This window comes from Lonchura striata, chromosome 38 (genome assembly GCF_046129695.1).
Source record: "Lonchura striata isolate bLonStr1 chromosome 38, bLonStr1.mat, whole genome shotgun sequence".
NCBI classification, from domain to species: domain Eukaryota; kingdom Metazoa; phylum Chordata; class Aves; order Passeriformes; family Estrildidae; genus Lonchura; species Lonchura striata.
In genome coordinates, this window is record NC_134640.1 from 1446208 (window position 1) to 1469971 (window position 23764).

General features: G+C 61.2%; 2 protein-coding genes across 3 annotated transcripts; both read left to right on the forward strand.

Moving 5' to 3' along the window:
* Window positions 1-260: 260 nt before the first annotated feature.
* On the forward strand, window positions 261-6159 carry LOC110481916 (uncharacterized). 2 transcript variants are annotated; one of them, XM_077789854.1, is made up of 3 exons: window positions 261-367; window positions 2661-2984; window positions 3018-6159. In XM_077789854.1, the coding sequence occupies exons 2-3, from the start codon at window positions 2669-2671 to the stop codon at window positions 4409-4411; spliced, it is 1710 nt and encodes a 569-aa protein (XP_077645980.1). In that variant the 5' UTR covers window positions 261-367; window positions 2661-2668; the 3' UTR covers window positions 4412-6159. The 2 variants fall into 2 exon arrangements, with proteins under 2 accessions (XP_077645980.1, XP_021406462.2); XM_021550787.3 differs by having other exon boundaries at window positions 264-367; window positions 2661-6159.
* Window positions 6160-10717: 4558 nt separating this feature from the next.
* LOC144248126 (uncharacterized) lies at window positions 10718-14772 on the forward strand. Its single transcript, XM_077789819.1, has one exon. The coding sequence runs from the start codon at window positions 10718-10720 to the stop codon at window positions 14636-14638; it is 3921 nt and encodes a 1306-aa protein (XP_077645945.1). The 3' UTR covers window positions 14639-14772.
* The last annotated feature ends 8992 nt before the right edge of the window (window positions 14773-23764 follow it).

Below are 23764 nucleotides of genomic sequence, written 5' to 3' on the forward strand. Positions count from 1 at the left end.
CATCCCAGTCCATCCCAGTCCATCCCAGTTTATCCCAGTCCATCCCAGTCCATCCCAGTCCATCCCAGTTTATCCCAGTCCATCCCAGTCCATCCCAGTCCATCCCAGTTTGTCCCAGTTTATCCCAGTCCATCCCAGTCCATCCCAGTTTGTCCCAGTTTATCCCAGTCCATCCCAGTCCATCCCAGTCCATCCCAGTCCCTCCCAGTCCATCCCAGTCCCATCCCAGTCCATCCCAGTTTATCCCAGTTTGTCCCAGTTTATCCCAGTTTCTCCCGGTCCCTCCCGTTCCCGCCCTGGCCCCGCCCCTTCCCGCGGTGACGTCATCGCGCGCGAGCGCGGCCGGAAGCGGCTCCGGGGGCGGCGGGTGAGGAACGGGATGGACTGGGATAAACTGGGATGGACTGGGATAAACTGGGATGGACTGGGATAAACTGGGATGGACTGGGATGGACTGGGATAAACTGGGATGGACTGGGATAAACTGGGATGGACTGGGATAAACTGGGATGGACTGGGATGGACTGGGATAAACTGGGATGGGACTGGGATGGACTGGGATGGACTGGGATGGACTGGGATAAACTGGGATGGACTGGGATGGACTGGGATGGACTGGGATAAACTGGGATGGACTGGGATGGACTGGGATAAACTGGGATGGACTGGGATGGACTGGGATGGACTGGGATGGACTGGGATAAACTGGGATGGGACTGGGATGGACTGGGATGGACTGGGATGGACTGGGATAAACTGGGATGGACTGGGATGGACTGGGATGGACTGGGATGGACTGGGATAAACTGGGATGGACTGGGATGGACTGGGATAAACTGGGATGGACTGGGATGGACTGGGATGGACTGGGATAAACTGGGATGGACTGGGACAAACTGGGATGGACTGGGATGGACTGGGATAAACTGGGATGGACTGGGATAAACTGGGATGGACTGGGATCCCAAATCCTGAACTTTGAGGAGAAAACCTAAATTTTGGGGGTCCGAATTCTTAAATTTTGGGGGGGGGGGTCCCAAATCCCGAATTTTTGTCCCAAATCCTGAATTTTGGGGGTCCCAAATCCCAAATCTTGGAGATCCGGAATTCCAAATTTTGGAGATCCAAAAGCTGAATTTTGGGAGATCTCAAATCCCAAATTTTGGGGATCCCAAATTCTGAATTTTGGGGTTCAAAATCTCGAATTTTTGGGATCCCAAATCCCTAATTTTGGGGGTCCCAAATCCCGGATTTTCAGGTTCCAAATCCTGAATTTTGGGGTTCAAAATCTCGAATTTTGGGGGATCCCAAATCCCAAATTTTGGAGTTCTCAAATCCCGAATTTTGAGATCCCAAATAATGAATTTTGAGAGATCCCAAATCACAAATTTGGGGGATCCCAAATCCCAAAGTTTTTGGGGTCCCAAATCCCGAATTTTGGGAATCCAAAATCCCAAATTTTGGAGTCTCAAATCCCAAATTTTGTGGTTCAAAATCCCGAATTTTGGGAATCCCAAATCCCAAATTTTGGAGTCTCAAATCCCGAATTTTGTGGTTCAAAATCCCGAATTTTGGGGGTCCCAAATCCCAAATTTTGGAGTCTCAAATCCCGAATTTTGGGGATCCCAAATCCTGAATTTTGGGGGATCCCAAATCCCGAATTTTGGGGATCCCAAATTCCCTCTCAGGGAATTCCCAAATCCCAAATTCCACCCCGGGTAATCCCAAATCCCAAATTTTGGGGCCTCCTTGGAGCCATCAGAATTCTGGTGTTCCACTCCCAGATTTTGGGATTTTGGGGCCTTTTCAGTGGCACCAGAATTCCCAAAATTCCAATCCTGGATTTTGGGATCCCCAATCCTGGATTTTGGGATCGAAATTCCCAGAATTCTGGTCCCAAATTTTGGGATTTTGGGCCTCCATGGTGCTGGAATTCCCAAAATTCCAATTCTGGATTTTGGGATTTGGGGCGTCCTCAGTGGCACCAGAATTCCCAAAATTCCAGTCCCGCGTTTTGGGATTTTGGGGCTCCTCGGAGCCGTTGGAATTCCCCAAATTTCGCTCCCAGATTTTGGGATCCCGGATGATTTTGGAATTGGGATCCCGGAATTTTGGGATCCCGGATGATTTTTGGGATTTTTGAACTGCTCCAATTCTCTGGAATTCCCAAATTTTTTTTGGTCGTTCCCAGGATTGTTCGGATCCCCCGACTCCGCCCGGGGGGCCCTCGAGGGGATCCCAAAATTCCTCCCAGGGAATTCCCGAGGGATCCCAAATCCCACTCAGGGAATTCCCGAGGGATCCCAAATCCCACTCAGGGAATTCCCGAAAGGATCCCAAAATTCCTCTCAGGGAATTCCCGAGGGGATCCCCAAATCTGGGGGGGTGGGATCCCCAAATCCAGCCCAGGGAATTCCCGAGGGGATCCCAAATCCATCCCTGGGAATTCCCGAGGGATCCCAAATTCGGCTCACGGGATTTCCCAAGGGAGTTCCCAGTTCCTCACCTGTCCCACCTGTCCCTCACCTGTCCCACCTGTCCCACCTGTCCCACCTGTCCCTCACCTGTCCCTCACCTGTCCCTCACCTGTCCCTCACCTGTCCCTCACCTGTCCCACCTGTCCCTCGCCTGTCCCACCTGTCCCATTCCAACTTTTCCAGGTGTGGCCATGGAGGGGCTGCGGGGCCGGCTGATCCCTCACCTGTCCGAGGAGGAGGAGGAGCAGCCAGGTGAGGAAGGAACAGGTGAAGAAGCAGGTGAGGAGGAAGACCCAGGTGATGGTGAAGACCCAGGTGATGATGAAGATCTAGGTGATGAAGACCAAGGTGATGGTGAAGACCCAAGTGATGAAGACGCAGGTGAGGAGGACCCAGATGATGAAGACGCAGGTGATGATGAAGACCTAGGTGATGAAGATGCAGGTGAGGAGGACCCAGGTGATGAAGACACAGGTGAGGAGGGCCCAAGTGATGATGAAGATCCAGGTGAGGAGGATCCAGGTGATGGTGAAGATCCAGGTGAGGAGGATCCAGGTGATGGTGAAGACCCAGGTGATGAAGACGCAGGTGAGGAGGATCCAGGTGATGGTGAAGATCCAGGTGATGAAGACGCAGGTGATGATGAAGATCAAGATGATGAAGACGCAGGTGAGGGCCCAGCCACCGCCGCCTCGGGCCCCGAGCCAGGTGCGCCCGTCCAGGTGCGCCGCTCCCCGGCCGACCCCTCCCAGCGGCGCCGGCCCCGCCCTCACCAGCGCCCGCGGGTGCCCCCAGGTGCGCCCGCCTCACCTGAGCCGGGCGCCTTCGTGCAGCTCATCGACGAGCGCGGCGTCTACTCCACCGCCAAGCTGGTGCTGGGCGGGCGCTCAGGCGAGGAGGACGAGGAACGGCGCCAAGGCGCACCTGGGCAGGAGGAGGAGGAGGAGGAGGAGGAGGAGGAGGGCCCGTCTCACCTGGAGATCCGCCAGGTGATCGTGGCCGAGAAGCCCTTCCAGTGCCCCGTGTGCCACAAGGGCTTCAAGCGCACCTGGGAGCTGCTGAGCCACCAGGTGGTGCACACGGAGGCGCGGCCCTTCGCCTGCCAGGTGTGCCGCGCCACCTTCAAGCGCCACTCGGACTTCAAGAGCCACGGGCTGGTGCACAGCGAGGAGCGGCCGCACGGCTGCGAGCTCTGCGGCAAGCGCTTCAAGCGCTCCTCCAACCTGCAGGAGCACCGCCGCATCCACAGCGGCGAGCGCCCCTTCGCCTGCGCCGGCTGCGCCAAAGCCTTCAAGACGCCCTACGAGCGGCGCCGCCACGCCCTGACCCACCTGGCGGCCGAGGAGCCCTTCAGGTGCGGCGAGTGCGGCAAGGACTTCCCGGCGGCGGCGGCGCTGCTGCTGCACCGGCGGCGCGGCTGCCGGGAGGAGCGGCACGCCTGCGGCGTCTGCGGGAAGCGCTTCGCCTACGGCCACTCGCTGAAGGTGCACGAGCGCGTGCACACGGGCGACCGCCCCTTCCGCTGCGCGCTCTGCGGCAAGGCCTTCAAGCAGAGCAACGCGCTGGCCTCGCACGAGCGCGTGCACACGGGCGAGCGGCCCTTCGCCTGCCGCACCTGCGGCAAGGCCTTCAAGCAGTCCTCCTACCTGGCCGTCCACCGGCGGGCGCACACGGGCGAGCGGCCCTACGGCTGCGAGGCGTGCGGCAAGGCGTTCGCCCGGCCCTCGCTGCTGCTGCAGCACCGCCGCGTGCACAGCGCGGCGCGGCCGCACCGCTGCGCCCACTGCCACAAGCTCTTCAAGGACCTGGCCTACCTGGCCGTGCACGAGAAGGTGCACACGGGCGAGACGCCCTACAAGTGCGGCGTGTGCGCCAAGGGCTTCGCGCACCCCTCCAACCTGCTGCAGCACCAGCGCGTGCACCGACGCACCTGAGCCGCAGGTGAGGGGGCGGCTCCGGCAGGTGAGAGACCCAGAAACCTTCTAGGGAACCCGGGAAGGGGCAACACCTGAGCTGCAGGTGAGGGGACTCTGTGACTGTGAGCCTGGACAGGTGAGAGCCCCAGAAACCTTCTATGGAACCCGGGAAGGTGCAGCAGCAACACCTGGACTGCATCACCTGAGCCCCAGGTGAAAGGACTCGGTACCTGTGAGCCCAGACAGGTGTGGACCCCAAAAATCTTCAGTAGAACACAGAAAGGTGCAGCAGCAACACCTGGACTGCATCACCTGAGCCGCAGGTGATGGAACCCCAGATCTGTGACCATGCACAGGTGTGAGCCCCAAAAATCTTCTGTGGAACCCAAAAAGGTGCAGCAGCAACACCTGGACTGTGACACCGGAGTCTCAGGTGAAGGGACTCTGTACATGTGAGCCTGGACAGGTGTGGACCCCAAAAATGGAGTTTGGACCCCAAAAAGGAGCAGCAGCAACACCTGGACAGTGACACCTGAGCCGCAGGACAAGGGACTCCAAGACTTCACACCTGGACAGGTGTGGGCTCCAAAACTGCAGCAGGAACACCTGGACAGTGACACCTGAACTGCATGGATGAGCCCCAGGTGAGGGAACCCCAGAACCGCACACCTGGGCAGGTGAGGCCGCACCGCTGCGCCCACTGCCACAAGCTCTTCAAGGACCTGGCCTACCTGGCCGTGCACGAGAAGGTGCACACGGGCGAGACGCCCTACAAGTGCGGCGTGTGCGCCAAGGGCTTCGCGCACCCCTCCAACCTGCTGCAGCACCAGCGCGTGCACCGACGCACCTGAGCCGCAGGTGAGGGGGCGGCTCCGGCAGGTGAGAGACCCAGAAACCTTCTGTGGAACCCGGGAAGGGGCAACACCTGAGCTGCAGGTGAGGGGACTCGGTGACTGTGAGCCTGGACAGGTGAGAGCCCCAGAAACCTTCTATGGAACCCGGGAAGGTGCAGCAGCAACACCTGGACTGCATCACCTGAGCCCCAGGTGAAAGGACTTGGTACATGTGAGCCCAGACAGGTGTGGACCCCAAAAATGGAGTTTGGACCCCAAAAAGGTGCAGCAGCAACACCTGGACAGTGACACCTGAGCCGCAGGTGTGAGAACTCCAGAACCACACACCTGGACAGGTGAGGAATCCAAAACTGCAGCATCAACACCTGGACTGTAACACCTGAGCCCCAGGTGTGAGAACTCCAGAACTGCACACCTGGACAGGTGTGGGCTCCAAAAAGGTGCAGCGGCTTCACCTGAGCCCCGTGGGTGAAGCCCCAGGTGAAAGGACTCGGTACCTGTGAGCCCGGACAGGTGTGGAACCCAAAAACGGAGTTTGGACCCCAAAAAGGTGCAGCAGCAACACCTGGACAGTGACACCTGATCCTCAGGTGGGGGAATCCCAGACCTGCACACCTGGACAGGTGAGGGAACCCCAGACCTGCACACCTGGACAGGTGTGGAACCCAAGAAGCTCCTGTGGAACCCAAAACTGCAGCAGTGACACCTGAGCTCCCACCTGGGCTCTCAGCTGGGTGCTCACCTGAGCCCAGCATGGACTGGGGTGGGTTTGGGGAGCTGCAGGTGCACACCTGGGTGAGGTGTGTGCACACCTGGATGGGGCGGGTGCACACCTGGGTGAGGTGTGTGCACACCTGGATGGGGCAGGTACACACCTGGGTGAGGTGTGTGCACACCTGGATGGGGCGGGTGCACACCTGGGTGAGGTGTGTGCACACCTGGATGGGGCAGGTGCACACCTGGGTGAGGTGTGTGCACACCTGGATGGGGCAGGTGCACACCTGGGTGAGGTGTGTGCACACCTGGATGGGGCGGGGCCTTTCCCTCTTGGACAATGGGGCAGGGACAGCTCACCTGAGCACACCTGAGCTCACCTGGGGCACACCTGAGCACACCTGGGCTCACCGGGGGCACACCTGAACACACCTGAGCACACCTGGGGCACACCTGGGCTCACTGGGGGCACACCTGGGCTCACCTGAACACACCTGGGGTGCACCTGAGCACCCCTGGGCTCACCTGAGCTCACCTGGGGCGCACCTGGGCTCACTGGGGGCACACCTGAGCTCATCTGGGGCACATGTGGGGCACACCTGGGGTACATCTGAGCTCACCTGAACACACCTGGGCTCACCCAGGGCACACCTGAAGACACCTGGGGCACACTTGGGGCACACCTGAGCTCATCTGAACAGACCTGGGGCACACCTGAGCACACCTGGGGCACAGCTGAACACACCTGAGCACGCCTGGGGCACACCTGAGCTCATCTGAACACACCTGGGGCACACCTGAGCTCACCTGGGGCTCACCTGAACACACCTGGGGCACACCTGGGGCACACCTGAACACACCTGGGGCACACCTGGGGCACACCTGAACACACCTGAGCTTACCTGAGGCACACCTGAACACACCTGAGCTCACCTGGGGCACACCTGAACACACCTGGGGCACACCTGGGGCACACCTGAACACACCTGAGCTTACCTGAGGCACACCTGAACACACCTGAGCTCACCTGGGGCACACCTGAACACACCTGGGGCACACCTGGGCTCACCTGTCCCACCTTTCCGGGCGGTACCTGTAGCGCTGGGGGCGGGGCACACCCGGATCGTTTCGTTAAAGGATTGTTAATTGCTGGATCGCTCATTAAAGGATCATTAATTGATGGGTCGTTAATTGATCGTTAATTGATGGGTCGCTAATTGATGACGTCAGCCGCTCTCACCTGAGGCACACCTGGAGCTTCGGGGGCGGAGTCACCAGACAGGTGGGGCAGGGGGAGACCCCAAAATTCACACCTGGGGGGCGGGGCCTCCCAAAATTCACACCTGAGGGGCGGGGCCTCCCAAAATTCACACCTGGGGGGCGGGGCCTCCCAAAATTCACACCTGGGGGCGGGGCCTCCCAAAATCCAGACCTGGCGGGGACAGCAGAATTCACACCTGGAGGCTGCAGGCGCCATTTTTAATTTATTCACCTGCCCAGGTGTGCGGGGACACCTGAGCCCCGCGGAGGCTGCCGGGGGGGGAGGGGCCAGGTGAGGATTCCAGGTGAGAATTCCAGGTGAGAATTCCAGATGAGAATTCCAGGTGAGGTTCAGGTGGGAGGTTCCAGGTGAGGATTCCAGGTGAGGGTGGCCAGGTGAGGTTCAGGTGAAGATTCCAGGTGAGGTTCAGGTGAGTTTCAGGTGAGGATTCCAGGTGAGGATTCCAGGTGAGGTTCAGGTGAGTTTCAGGTGAGGATTCCAGGTGAGGATTCCAGGTGAGGTTCAGGTGCGGTTCCAGGTGAGGATTCCAGGTGAGACGTTCAGGTGAGAGGTTCCAGGTGCCAGGACAGCGCCACCAGGTGAGGGGCTCCAGGTGAGCTCCACCAGGTGAGTTCCAGGTTCCAGGTGAGCTCCAGGTGAGGATTCCAGGTGAGTTCCAGCCCCCAGGTGAGCTCCAGGTGATCTCCACCAGGTGAGCTCAGGGGACGCCGTCCATCAGCTGCAGCTCCTCGGCCTCGCCAGGTGAGGCCGTCCTGGGCAGGTGAACGGCACCAGGGCCCTCGAGGCGTCCAGGTGAGCTGGGGACACACCTGGGACACACCTGAGACACCTGGGACACACCTGGGATCACCTGGGAAACACCTGGGACACACCTGAGACACCTGGGACACACCCAGGACACACCTGGGACACACCTGGCATCACCTGGGACACACCTGGGACACACCTGGGACACACCTGGGAAACACCTGGCATCACCTGGGATACACCTGGGACACACCTGAGACACACCTGGGACACACCTGAGATGCCTGGGACACACCCGGGACACACCCAGGACACACCTGGGACACACCTGGGACACACCTGAGACACCTGGGACACACCCGGGACACACCCAGGACACACCTGGGACACACCTGGGACACACCTGAGACACCTGGGACACACCTGGGACACACCTGGGACACACCTGGGACACACCTGGGACACACCTGGCATCACCTGGGACACACCTGGGACACACCTGGGACACACCTGGGACACACCTGGCATCACCTGGGACACACCCGGGACACACCCGGGACACACCTGAGACACACCTGGGACACACCCGGGACACACCCGGGACACACCTGAGACACACCTGGGACACACCTGGGACACACCTGGCGTCAGGTGTGTCACACCTGGGACACACCTGAGACACCTGGAAAACACCTGGGACACACTTGGGACACACCTGGGACAGCTGTCCTTACCTGTCACACCTGTCACATCACACCTGTGTCACACCTGTCCCACCTGTCAATTTGGGGAATTTTGGAAGAATTTGGGGATTTTGGGGGTCCCTGGTGGGAAATTTGGGGTGGATTTGAGGAGTCCTGGGGGGTTTCGGGGTGAATTTGGGGGGGCCCGGGAGGAATTTTGGGAATTTTGGGGAATTTGGGGGGGATTTTGGGGAATTTGGAGAATTTGGGGGGGATTTGTGGATTTTGGGGGTCCCTGGGCGGGGATTTTGGGAGGGTCTTGGGGGGGAATTGGGAAATTTGGGAATTTGGAGATTTTTGGGGAATTTTGCCCCCCCCCCGGGTTAGCCCCTGCCGGGCCCGGGCTCAGCGAGCGCCGACAGTGGCGAAAACCAGTCCGGACCAGTATAAACCAGTATAAACCAGTACAGCCCAGTACAAACCAGTATAACCTAGTACAATCCAGTACAAACCAGTTAACCCAGTACAGCCCAGTACAAACCAGTATAACCCAGTAAAACTCAGTACAAACCAGTATAACCCAGTAAAACTCAGTACAAACCAGTACAAACCAGTAAACCCAGTACAAACCAGTAAACCCAGTACAAACCAATACGACTCAGTATAACCCAGTACAAACCAATACAACCCAGTAGAACCCAGTGTAACCCAGTACAAACCAGTAAACCCAGTAAAACCCAGTACAAACCAGTACAGCCCAGTACAAACCAGTATAACCCAGTACAAACCAGTACAAACCAGTACCACCCAGTACCACCCAGTAAGGGCCGCTAGAACAGCGGCGGGCTCGGGACTACATTACCCAGCGCGCACCGCGCGCACTTCCGGGGGGAGAGAGTGGGCGTGGCCTTCCCCGATGCCTCGCGCCCTGATTGGCGGCGGCGAAGGCGGGAACGCGGAGGGGGCGTGGCCCGGTGGGGCGGAGGGGGCGTGGCCTCGCGAGGCGGCGCGGCCCGGGCGCTGCGCGGCGCCGGGCCCGGATCCGGCCCGGTTCTACCCCGCTTCTGGCCCGGTTTTCTCCCGCTTCCGGCCCCGGCGGAGCCCCCGCGAGCCCGGCAGGTGAGCGAGGAGCGGGGCAGGACGAGGAGGAGGAGGAGGAGGAGGAGGAGGAGGAGGAGGAGGAAGTGGCGGGGCCGCGGCGGCGGCGCCTGCGCGGGGCGGGCCGGGAGGGGGCGGGGCCAGAGGGGCTGAGAAAAGGGGCGTGGCCTCAACGGAGGGGCGGGGCTTAGTGCGGCCAAGCCACGCCCCCTGTTCGGCCACGCCCCCTGGGGTGGGTTTGGGGTCTCACCTGCACACCTGGCGTGGGGTTTGGGGTTCCACCTGCACACCTGGGAGGGGTTTGGGGTCCCACCTGCACACCTGGATGGGGTTTGGGGTCTCACCTGCACACCTGGGAGGGGTTTGGGGTCCCACCTGCACACCTGGGGTGGGTTTGGGGTCTCACCTGCACACCTGGGGTGGGGTTTGGGGTCCCACCTGTACACCTGGATGGGGTTTGGGGTCTCACCTGCACACCTGGGAGGGGTTTGGGGTCCCACGTGCACACTTGGGAGGGGTTTGGGGTCCCTTCTGTCCCCCCCAGTGTTGGGCTGGGGTCTCACCTGGCCCCATGTTTTGGGTCTGGGCTCTCACCTGTGCCAGGTTTGGGCTCTGACCTGTGTCAGGTTTGGGCTGTCACCTGTGCCAGGTCTGGGCTCTCACCTGTGCCAGGTTTGGGCTCTGACCTGTGCCAGGTTTGGGCTCTCACCTGCCCGCTGTGTTTCAGGTCCAGGCTCTCCCCTGAGTCAGGCTGTGAGCTCAGGTGCGGGCTCTCACCTGCGGCCGTGTACCCCTCAGGTGCGGGCTCTCACCTGCGGCCGTGTCCCCCTCAGGTGCGGGCTCTCACCTGTGGCTGTGTCCCCCTCAGGTGCGGGCTCTCACCTGTGGCCGTGTCCCCCTCAGGTGTGGGCTCTCACCTGCGGCCGTGTCCCCCTCAGGTGCGGCCATGGCGGGCGCGGCGCCCCCCGCGGGCGCCCCCGAGCATCCCTTCACCTGCCGGGAGTGCGGCAAGTCGTTCCGCTGGTCCTCGCGCCTGGCGCATCACCTGCGCAGCCACACGGGCGAGCGGCCCTACAGGTGCCCCGAGTGCCCCAAGGCCTTCAAGGGCTCCTCCGCCCTCCTCTACCACCTGCGGGGCCACACGGGCGAGCGGCCCCACGCCTGCGGCACCTGCGGCAAGGCCTTCAAGCGCTCCTCGCTGCTGCGGGCGCACCTGCGCGTGCACACGGGGCTGCGCGCCTTCAGGTGCGCCCAGTGCGGCCTCGCCTTCAAGTGGGCGTCGCATTACCAGTACCACCTGCGGCAGCACTCGGGCGAGCGGCCCTACCGCTGCCCCGCCTGCCCCAAGGCCTTCCCGAACTCGTCCAGCCTGCGGCGGCACCGCCGCACGCACACGGGCGAGCGCCCGCACGCCTGCGGCACCTGCGGCAAGGGCTTCGCGCAGGTGGCCAACCTGCGCCAGCACCTGCGGGTGCACACGGGCGAGCGGCCGTACGCCTGCGACGCCTGCGGGAAGGGCTTCACGCACTCCTCCAACCTGCGGCTGCACCGCCGCACGCACGGCCCCGCCGATGGCGCCGCGCCCTGCCCCGCCCGCCCGCGCCGACACCTGCCCGGCCACGCCGACGCCGCCGCACCTGAGCCGCTCCGGCGGCCGCCGGAGCTCACCTGCGCCGGGCGGGAGGCGCCGCCGGCCCCGCCGCAGCGCTGCCTCACCTGCGGGGAGACCTTCGAGGACGCCGCGGGGCCGGCGCGACACCCGCCCGGCCACGAGCGGCCCGGCCGCGCCGCCGCCGCCGCGCCTCACCTGTCCGCGCCGCCGCCGGGCGAAGCCGCGGCGCCGTCCCCGCCCGAGCGGCCGTACCGGTGCGGCGAGTGCGGCAAGGCCTTCAAGGGATCCTCGGGGCTGCGCTACCACCTGCGCGACCACACGGGCGAGCGGCCCCACGCCTGCGGCACCTGCGGCAAGGCCTTCAAGCGCTCCTCGCTGCTGCGGGCGCACCTGCGCGTGCACACCGGGCTGCGCGCCTTCAGGTGCGCCCAGTGCGGCCTCGCCTTCAAGTGGGCGTCGCATTACCAGTACCACCTGCGGCAGCACTCGGGCGAGCGGCCCTACCGCTGCCCCGCCTGCCCCAAGGCCTTCCCGAACTCGTCCAGCCTGCGGCGGCACCGCCGCACGCACACGGGCGAGCGCCCGCACGCCTGCGGCACCTGCGGCAAGGGCTTCGCGCAGGCGGCCAACCTGCGGCAGCACCTGCGCGTGCACACGGGCGAGCGGCCGTACGCCTGCGGCACCTGCGGGAAGGGCTTCACGCACTCCTCCAACCTGCGGCTGCACCGCCGCACGCACTCGGCGGCGCGGCCCTTCCGCTGCCCCGCCTGCCCCAAGGCCTTCGCCGCCGCCGCCTACCTGCGGCGGCACCTGCGCACGCACGGCCGCGCACCTGCGGCCCCGCCCGCGGCCGGCCGGCTGCTGGGCCCCGCGCCCGGGCAGGTGCTGGTGATGGTGATGCTGCCCGGCCCCGCCCCGGCGCACCTGGCGCAGGTGGGGCAGCGCGGCTGGCGGGGGATGCTGCTCGCCGCTGGAGGAGGGAGGGAGGGGGGTGAGGGGGCGGGTGTGGGTGGGACGGGTGGGACAGGTGTGATGGGTCTGGGTGGGACAGGTGTGACAGGAGTAGGTGGGACAGGTGTGGGTGGGACAGGTGTGACAGGTCTTACAGGTCTGGCAGGTGTGGCAGGTGTGGGTGGGACAGGTGTGGTGGGTGTGACAGGTGTGATGGGTCTGGGTGGGACAGGTGTGACAGGAGTAGGTGGGACAGGTGTGGGTGGGACAGGTGTGACAGGAGTAGGAGTGACAGGAGTAGGAGTGACAGGGCTTACAGGTGTGACAGGTGTGGGTGTGACAGGTGTAGCAGGTGTGGGTGGGACAGGTGTGGCGAGTGTGGGTGGGACAGGTGTGGCAGGTGGGACAGGTGTGACAGGTCTTACAGGTGTGACAGGTGTGGGTGGGACAGGTGTGGCGGGTGGGACAGGTGTGACGGGTCTGGGTGGGACAGTTGTGACGGGTGTGGGTGTGACAGGTGGAGGTGTGACAGGAGTAGGAGTGACAGGGCTTACAGGTGTGACAGGTGGAGATCTCACAGGTATCACCTGTGTACCTGTCACAGGTGTGACAGGGGTTACGGGTGTGACAGGTGTGCCAGCTGGAGGTGTGACAGGTGTGGCAGGGCTTACAGGTGTGACAGGTGGAGGTGTGGCAGGGCTTACAGGTGTGACAGGTATAGGCCTCACAGGTGTCACAGGTACAACGGGTGTGACAGGTGTGACTGGGGTTACAGGTGTGACAGGTGGAGGTGTGACAGGTGGAAGTGGTGGAGGTGTCAGAGGTGTCACAAGTGTCACAGGTGGAGGTTTGACAGGGCTTACAGGTGTGACAGGTGGAGGTCTCACAGGTATCACAGGTGTACCTGTCACAGGTGTGACAGGTGTCACAGGTGGAGCTGTCACAGGTGTGACAGGTGGAGGTGTGACAGGTGTGGCAGGTGGAGGTGTGACAGGTGTCACACGTCTACCTGTCACAGGTGTCACAAGTGGAGCTGTCACAGGTGTCCAGCTCCAGGTACTACCAGTGGCCCCAGAGGTCACCAATGTCCAGGTGCGGGACCAGGAGGGGACAGGTGGGATGGGTGTGACTGGTGGGACAGGTGTCACAGGTGTGACAGGTTTAGGTGTCACAGGTGGGACAGGTGGGATGGGTGTGACCGGTGGGACAGGTGGGACAGGTTTAGGTGGGACAGGTGTGATGGGTTTAGGTGGGACTGGTGTCACAGGTGTCACAGGTGTAGGTGTCACAGGTGTCACAGGTGTCACAGGTTTAGGTGGGACAGGGCTGCAGCTCCAGGTGCTCCCCGTGGCCTCGGAGGTGACCAACCTCCAGCTCCAGGTGCTGCCACCACCCCCAGGTGGCACCAACCTCCAGCTCCAGGTGCTGGCAGCACCACCTGAGGTCACCAACCTCCAGCTCCAGGTGTTGGCACCTCCACCTGAGGTCACCAACCTCCAGCTCCAGGTGTTGGCAGCACCACCTGAGGTCACCAACCTCCAGCTCCAGGTGTTGGCAGCACCACCTGAGGTCACCAATGTCCAGCTCCAGGTGTTGCCACCTCCACCTGAGGCCATCAACCTCCAGCTCCAGGTGTTGGCACCTCCACCTGAGGTCACCAGTGTCCAGCTCCAGGTGTTGCCACCTCCACCTGAGGTCACCAGTGTCCAGCTCCAGGCCCTGCCGCTGACCTCAGGTGTCGCCAACGTCCAGCTCCAGGTGTTGCCACCACCTTCAGCTGGTGCAGGTGTCCAGCTCCAGGCCACCGAGGTGACCAACGTCCACCTGGGGACCTCAGAGCTGCCCAGTGTCCACCTGGAACCCACCCAGATGACCGACGTCCACCTGGAGACCACTGAGATGACCGATGTCCACCTGGAGACCTCAGAACTGCCCAGCATCCACCTGGAACCCACCCAGATGACCGACGTCCACCTGGAACCCACCCAGATGACCGATGTCCACGTGGAGCCCACTGAGGTGACCGACGTCCAGCTGGAAGCCTCAGAGGTCACTGATGTCCACCTGGAGACCTCAGAACTGCCCAGTGTCCACCTGGAACCCACCCAGATGACCGACGTCCACCTGGAGACCACTGAGGTGACCAATGTCCACCTGGAGCCCATGGAGGAGGTGCCCAGTGCCCACCTGGAGACCTCCGAGGTGCCCTCAGACCACCTGGACGCCTTGGCCATGAGCGGTGTCCACCTGGAGGTGCCCGGAGCCCACCTGGAACCCACCGAGGTGCACCTGGAACCCCCCTAGGAGGTGCCCGGTGCCCACCTGGAGACCCCAGAGCTGCCCAGTGCCCACCTGGGCATGGCACAGGTGCCCGGTGCCCACCTGGACACACCTCAGAGATGACCCATGCCCACCTGGGCACACCTTGGAGATGACCCATGCCCACCTGGGCACACCTTGGAGGTGCCCGGTGCCCACCTGGAGACCTCAGAGGTGCCCAGATCTCACCTGGAGGTGCCCAATGCTCACCTGGGCACACATTGGAGATGACCCATGTCCACCTGGGCACGTCACAGGTGCCCGGTGCCCACCTGGAGACCCCCTGGAGGTGCCCACCTCTCACCTGCACAGGTGCCCGGTGCCCACCTGCAGCCCCCAGGTGCTCCTGGCCCAGGGGATCCCCTGCCCCGCCCCATGCACACCTGTGCCCGCAGGTGAGGGGTGCCAGGGGGCACCTGGGGGGTGCCAGGGGGTTACCTGGGGGTACCTGAGCTCACCTGCCCAGGTGAGGGGTACCTGGGGGTACCCGGGGGGTACCTGAGGGGTACCTGACAGGTTCCAGGGGGTACCTAGGGGGTGCCAGGGGGTTACCTGGGGGTACCTGAGCTCACCTGCCCAGGTGAGGGGTACCAGGGGGTACCTGGGGGGTGCCAGGGGGTACCTGAGCTCACCTGCCCAGGTGAGGGGTACCAGGGGGTACCTGGGGGGTGCCAGGGGGTACCTGAGTTCACCTGCCCAGGTGAGGGGTGCCAGGGGGTACCTGAGCTCACCTGCCCAGGTGAGGGGTACCCAGGGGGTGCCAGGGGGTACCTGAGCTCACCTGCCCAGGTGAGGGGTACCTGGGGGTACCCGGGGGGTACCTGAGGGGCACCTGGGGGGTACCAGGGGGTACCTGGGGGGTGCCAGGGGGTACCCGGGGGGTGCCAGGGGGTACCTGAGCTCACCTGCCCAGGTGAGGGGTGCCAGGGGGTGCCAGGGGGTACCTGAGCTCACCTGCCCAGGTGAGGCCGTTCCCGCGTCCCCCCCGTGTCAATAAAGGCGCCCCTCCCCCACCCCACTGTTCCTGCTTCCGGGAGGGGCGGGGCCAAGGGAAAGGGGGCGGGGCCAAGGGAAAAGGGGCGGGGCCAGGGAGGAGGGGACTGGGGAAATGGGCGGGGCCAATGGAAAAGGGGCGGGGCCAAGGGAGGGGAAGGGCGTCGCCATGGGAAAAGGGGCGGGGCCAATGGAAAGGGGCGGGGCCAGTATGGCCCCGGTGATTCCCAGTATGAACCAGTATGATCCCAGTGTGGCCCTGGTGATTCCCAGTATGGCCCCAGTGATTCCCAGTATGGACCCAGTGATTCCCAGTATGGACCAGTATGGCCCCAGTGATTCCCAGTATGATCCCAGTGATTCCCAGTATGGACCAGTATGGCCCCAGTGATTCCCAGTATGGACCAGTATGGCCCCAGTGATTCCCAGTATGAACCAGTATGGCCCCAGTGATTCCCAGTATGGCTTCAATGATTCCCAGTATGGTCCCAGTATCCTCCAGTCCATCCCAGTATGATTCCAGTGATTCCCACTATTGCCCCAGTGATTCCCAGTATCCCCCCAGTGACTCCCAGTAATATCCCAGTGATTCCCAGTATGGTCCCTGTAACTCCCAGTATGAACCAGTATGGCCCCAGTGATTCCCAGTACAGTCCCAGTATCCCCCAGTGTGATCCCAGTATGGCCCAGTCCATCCCAGTATGGCCCCAGTAACTCCCAGTGACTCCCAGGACGGCCCCAGTAACTCCCAGTATGATCCCAGTATGGCCCCAGTGATTCCCAGTATGGCCCCAGTGATTCCCAGTATGGTCCCAGTAACTCCCAGTACAGCCCCCGTGATTCCCAGTGTGGCCCCAGTATCCCCCAGTATGATCCCAGCGTGGCCCAGTCCATCCCAGTATGAACCAGTATCTCAGTGATTCCCAGTATGGCCCCAGTAACTCCCAGTATGATCCCAGTATGATCCCAGTGATTCCCAGTATGATCTTAATATCCCCCAGTGCCTCCCAGTACAGCCCCAGTGATTCCCAGTATGGCCCAGTACAATCCTAGTATGGCCCCAGTGACTCCCAGTATGATCCCAGTGATTCCCAGTATGGCCCCAGTAACTCCCAGTGACTCCCAGGACGGCCCCAGTAACTCCCAGTATGATCCCAGTGATTCCCAGTATGGCCCCAGTGACTCCCAGTATGATCCCAGTATGGCCCCAGTGATTCCCAGTATGGCCCAAATAACTCCCAGTAACTCCCAGTATGATCCCAGTATGGCCCCAGTGATTCCCAGTATGATCACAGTGATTCCCAGTATGGCCCAGTCCATCCCAGTATGGCCCCAGTGATTCCCAGTATGATCCCAGTATGACCCCAGTGGTTCCCAGTATGGCCCCAGTGACTCCCAGTATGATCCCAGTGATTCCCAGTATGGCCCAGTCCATCCCAGTATGGCCCCAGTGATTCCCAGTATGATCCCAGTATGACCCCAGTGGTTCCCAGTATGGCCCAAATAACTCCCAGTAACTCCCAGTATGATCCCAGTGTGATCCCAGTGATTCCCAGTATGATCCCAGTATCCCCCAGTATGATCCCAGTATTGCCCAGTCCATCCCAGTATGGCCCAGTACAATCCCAGTTTATCCCAGTTTGTCCCAGTCTGTCCCAGTTTATCCCAGTTCATCCCAGTTCCCCCCAGTCCCTCCCGCCCCTCCCCCACCGCACCTGTCGCGGTCGCTGCCCCTCCCCCGCTAATTAATCCCAGCCGCTAATTAACCCCTGCGGCCCCTCATTAATCACTCATGGTAATTAATCCCTGCCGCTAATTAACCCCTGCGGCCCCTCATTAATCACTCATGGTAATTAATCCCTGCCGCTAATAAACCCCTGCGGCCCCTCATTAATCACTCATGGTAATTAATCCCTGCCGCTAATTAACCCCTGCGGCCCCTCATTAATCACTCATGGTAATTAATCCCTGCCGCTAATTAATAACTGCAGTGATTAATCATTCCCCGGGTAATTATTAATTCCCGGTAATTAATCATTCCATGGTAATTAATAATTCATTGGTAATTAATCACAGCCCCTGGTAATTAATCATTCCTCCCAGAAGTTAATCATTCCCCGGTCATTAATCATTCTCCCCGGTAATTAATCACCCCTGCTAATCATTCCTCGTGGTAATTAATCATTCCCCCAGGTAATTAGTCATTCAGCCCGTAATTAATTATTCCCCCAGGTAATTAATCACCCCTGGTAATAATTCCTCGCAGTAATTAATCATTCCCCTGGATAATTAAACATTCCTCGTGGTAATTAATCCTTCCCTCGGTAATTAATCATTCCCCAGTAATCAATCCCCGGTAATTAATCCTTCCCTCAGTAATTAATCATTCTCACGGTAATTAAGCATTCCCCACGGTAATTAATCATTGCTCCGGGTAATTAATCCTTACCTCGGTAATTAATCACCCACCCGCAGTCATTAATCATTCCTCAGAGTAATTAGCCATTGCTGATGGTAATTAATCATTCCCCTCAGTAATTAATCATTCCCCTCGGTAATTAATCAATGCCCGGTCATCAAACCCCGGTAATTAATAATTCCTCCGGGTAATTAATCCTTCCCTCGGTAATTAATCATTCTTCACGGTAATTAAGCATTCCTGACGATAATTAATCATTACTCCGGGTAATTAATCCTTCCATTGGTAATTAATCCTTCCCCTCGGTAATTAATCAGCCACCCGCGCTCATTAATCATTCCTCAGAGTAATTAGCCATTCCTAACTGTAATTAATCATTCCCCTTGGTAATTAATCACTCCCCATAATCAAACCCTGGTAATTAATCATCCCTGACGGTAATTAGCCATTCCTGACGGTAATTAGGCGTTCCCTCGGTAATTAATCATTCCGCTGGGTAATTAATCATCCCCGGTAATCAAACCCCGGTCATTAATCATCCCTGACGGTAATTAATCACCCAGCCAGGGTCATTAATCATCCCTGGCGGTAATTAGCCATTCCCCCGGTCATTAATCATCCCCGGGCATTAATCACCGCTAATTAGCGCCGCCGCAGGTGGCCGGGGGGGGAGGGGCGGCCCCGAATTCCTCCCGGGTCAGAGCGGGAGCGAGGCGGAGCTCCCAGTATAAACCAGTATGGACCAGTATGGACCGGTATAAACCAGTATGGACCAGTATAAACCAGTATGGACCAGTATAAACCAGTACGGACCAGTATAAACCAGTATGGACCAGTATGGACCGGTATAAACCAGTATGGACCAGTATAAACCAGTATGGACCAGTATGGACCGGTATAAACCAGTACGGACCAGTATAAACCAGTATGGACCAGTATAAACCGGTATGGACCAGTATAAACCAGTATGGACCGGTATAAACCAGTATGGACCAGTATAAACCAGTATGGACCGGTATAAACCAGTACAAACCAGTACGGACCGGGATGGACCAGTATAAACCGGTATGGACCGGTATGGACCAGTACAAACCAGTATAAACCAGTATGGACCGGTATAAACCCGTACGTGCCAGTATGGACCGGTATGGACCAGTACAGACCAGTATGGACTGGTTCAGTTCCTCCCCGTTTGTCCCAGTTCCCCCCAGTTTGTCCCAGTCCGTCCCAGTTTGTCCCAGTTTGTCCCAGTCCGTCCCAGTTTGTCCCAGTTTGTCCCAGTTTATCCCAGTCTGTCCCAGTCCGTCCCAGTCCCGGTGGGGGAGGGGCGCTGGCGCGGGGCCGGGTGGGGGAGGGGCGGGGCCGAGACAGGTGCGGGGGGCCCGAAATAACCGGGGGGGAGGGACTGGGACAAACTGGGACAAACTGGGATAAACTGGGACAAGCTGGGACGGACTGGGACAAACTGGGATAAACTGGGACAAACTGGGATGGACTGGGACAGACTGGGACAGACTGGGACAAACTGGGATAAACTGGGATGGACTGGGAGGGACTGGGACAAACTGGGATGGACTGGGACAGACTGGGACAAACTGGGACAGACTGGGACAAACTGGGACGGACTGGGACAGACTGGGAGGGACTGGGACAAACTGGGACAGACTGGGACAGACTGGGACAATCTGGGACAAACTGGGACGAACTGGGAGGGACTGGGACAGACTGGGATAAACTGGGACGGACTGGGACAAACTGGGACGGACTGGGACAGACTGGGACAAACTGGGACAGACTGGGACAGACTGGGACAAACTGGGACGAACTGGGAGGGACTGGGACAGACTGGGATAAACTGGGACGGACTGGGAGGGACTGGGACAGACTGGGATAAACTGGGACAGACTGGGATAAACTGGGAGGGACTGGGACAGACTGGGAGGGACTGAGGGGAACTGGGGTAAACTGGGAGGGGCCCAGTCCTTGGCACAGGGACACCAGTATCCCCCAGTATATCCCAGTATGGCCCAGTATATCCCAGTATGGCCCCAGTATATCCCAGTATCCCCCAGTATATCCCAGTATATCCCAGTATGGCCCAGTACAGCTCCCTACACCCCAGGGACCCTGTCCCAGCCCTCCCAGTCCATCCCAGTGCCCGCTGTCCCCCGTCCCTGCCTTGTCCCTCTGTCCCCTCCTGTCCCTGTCCCCTCCTCATCCTCCACCCCCCGTCCCTCTGTCCCCCCGTGTCCACTCCCGTGTCCCCTCTCTGTCCCCTCTCTGTCCCCTCTCTGTCCCTCTCTGTCCCCTCTCTGTCCCTCTCTGTCCCTCTCTGTCCCTCTCTGTCCCCTCTCTGTCCCCTCTCTGTCCCTCTCTGTCCCTCTCTGTCCCCTCTCTGTCCCTCTCTGTCCCTCTCTGTCCCCTCTCTGTCCCCTCTCTGTCCCTCTCTGTCCCTCTCTGTCCCTCTCTGTCCCTCCCTGTCCCTCTCTGTCCCTCTCTGTCCCTCTCTGTCCCCTCTCTGTCCCCTCTCTGTCCCCTCTCTGTCCCCTCTCTGTCCCTCTGTCCCCTCTCTGTCCCCTCTCTGTCCCCTCTCTGTCCCTCTCTGTCCCTCTCTGTCCCTCTCTGTCCCCTCTCTGTCCCTCTCTGTCCCTCTCTGTCCCTCTCTGTCCCTCCCTGTCCCTCTCTGTCCCTCTCTGTCCCCTCTCTGTCCCTCTCTGTCCCCTCTCTGTCCCTCTCTGTCCCTCTCTGTCCCCTCTCTGTCCCTCCCTGTCCCCTCTCTGTCCCTCTCTGTCCCCTCTCTGTCCCCTCTCTGTCCCTCTCTGTCCCCTCTCTGTCCCTCCCTGTCCCCTCTCTGTCCCTCTCTGTCCCCTCTCTGTCCCCTCTCTGTCCCTCTCTGTCCCCTCTCTGTCCCTCTCTGTCCCTCTCTGTCCCCTCTCTGTCCCTCTCTGTCCCCTCTCTGTCCCTCTCTGTCCCCTCTCTGTCCCTCTCTGTCCCTCTCTGTCCCCTCTCTGTCCCTCTCTGTCCCTCTCTGTCCCCTCTCTGTCCCTCTCTGTCCCTCTCTGTCCCCTCTCTGTCCCCTCTCTGTCCCTCTCTGTCCCTCTCTGTCCCTCTCTGTCCCTCCCTGTCCCTCTCTGTCCCTCTCTGTCCCCTCTCTGTCCCTCTCTGTCCCCTCTCTGTCCCTCTCTGTCCCTCTCTGTCCCCTCTCTGTCCCTCCCTGTCCCCTCTCTGTCCCTCTCTGTCCCCTCTCTGTCCCCTCTCTGTCCCTCTCTGTCCCTCTCTGTCCCCTCTCTGTCCCTCTCTGTCCCTCTCTGTCCCCTCTCTGTCCCCTCTCTGTCCCTCTCTGTCCCTCTCTGTCCCTCTCTGTCCCTCCCTGTCCCTCTCTGTCCCTCTCTGTCCCCTCTCTGTCCCTCTCTGTCCCCTCTCTGTCCCTCTCTGTCCCTCTCTGTCCCCTCTCTGTCCCTCCCTGTCCCCTCTCTGTCCCTCTCTGTCCCCTCTCTGTCCCTCTCTGTCCCTCTCTGTCCCCTCTCTGTCCCCTCTCTGTCCCTCTCTGTCCCCCCGCTGTCCCCTCTCTGTCCCTCTCTGTCCCTCTCTGTCCCCGCACAGGTGACAGCCCGCGCGGGGCGGTGGCACCGCGGGCTCGGGAAACTCTGAGTCACGGCCGCGGGGCCAGCGGGGGGGACGGGGACAGCGACAGCGACAGCGACAGCGACAGGGACGGGGACAGCGACAGCGACAGCGACAGTGACAGCGACAGGGACGGGGAGGGGACAGGGACAGGGACAGGGACAGGGAGGGGACAGCGACAGCGACAGCGACAGCGACAGGGACGGGGAGGGGACAGGGACAGGGACAGGGACAGGGAGGGGACAGGGACAGGGACAGGGACAGGGAGGGGACAGGGACGGGGACAGCGGCAGCGACAGCGGCCACACCTGGGGACAGCGGCAGCCGCGGCCACGGGTGAGACACCCGGGGACACTCGGGGACAGCTGGGCCACCCCCCGGGACACCCTTGGGGACAGCGGGGGGACCCTTGGGGACAGCTGCGACACCCCGAGGACATCTGTGACACCCCGGGGACAGGTGGGGACCTTTGGGACAGCGGGGGGAGCCTTGGGGACAGGTGGGACCCTTGGGGACACTCAGGGGCACCCCTGGGGACAGCTGCGACACCCCGGAGACAGGTGGGCCACCCCCCGGGGCACCCTTGGGGACAGCGGGGGGACCCTTGGGACAGCTGGGGACCTTTGGGGACAGCTGCGACACCCCGGGGACAGGTGGGGACCTTTGGGGACAGCTGGGGACTCTTGGGACACTCAGGAGCTCCCCTGGGGACAGCGGGGGAACCCTTGGGGACAGCTGGGGACCTTGGGGACACTCAGGGGCACCCCTGGGGACAGCTGTGACACCCTGGGGACAGCTGGGGACCTTTGGGGACAGCTGCGACACCCCGAGGACATCTGTGACACCCCGGGGACAGGTGGGGACCCTTGGGACACTCAGGAGCTCCCCTGGGGACAGCGGGGGAACCCTTGGGGACAGCGGGAGAACACCCCGGGGACAGCTGTGACACCCTGGGGACACTCAGGGGCACCCTTGGGGACAGGTGGGGACCCCTGGGGACAGCTGGGACATCCCGGGGACAGCGAGGGACCCTTGGGGACACTCGGGGCCATCTGGGCCACCCCGGTGACACCTGGGGACAGCGGGACACCCCGGGGACAGGTGGGGACCCTTGGGGACATCTGCGACACCCCGGGGACAGCGGGGGGACCCTTGGGACACTCAGGGGCACCCCTGGGGACATCTGGGGACCCTTGGGGACAGCTGTGACACCCCGGGGACAGGTGGGGACCCTTGGGGACACTCGGGGACAGCTGGGCCACCCCCCGGGGCAGCCTTGGGGACATCTGGGGACCCTTGGGGACAGCTGTGACACCCCGGGGACAGGTGGGGACCTTGGGGACAGCTGCGACACCCTGGGGACAGCTGTGACACCCTGGGGACAGGTGGGGACCTTGGGGACAGCTGCGACACCCTGGGGACACTCAGGGGCACCCCTGGGGACATCTGGGGACCCTTGGGGACATCTGTGACACCCCGGGGACAGGTGGGGACCTTGGGGACAGCTGCGACACCCTGGGGACAGCTGCGACACCCTGGGGACACTCAGGGGCACCCTTGGGGACAGGTGGGGACCCTTGGGGACACTCGGGGCCATCTGGGCCACCCTGGTGACACCTGGGGACAGCGGGACAGGTGGCGCGGGTGACACCGGTGGCACTCGGACAGGTGGCGCGGGTGACACGGGTGGCACTCGGACAGGTGGCACTGCTGGCACGGGTGGCACGGGTGGCACTGGTGGCACTGGTGGCACTGGGGGGGAGGGGAACAGGTGGTGAGGGGGAGGGGAGGGGGGAGGGGACAGCGGGGCTGGGCTGCTTGTACTGGTTTGTACTGGTTATACTGGTTTGTACTGGTTTGTACTGGTTATACTGGTTTGTACTGGTCCATACTGGTTATACTGGTTTGTACTGGGTTATACTGAGTTATACTGGTCCATACTGGTTTACACTGGTCCATACCGGTCCATACTAGTTTATACTGCTTTATACTGCTTTATACTGGTCTATACTGGTTTATACTGGTTTGTACTGGGTTATACTGGTCCATACTAGTTTATACTGGTTTATACTGGT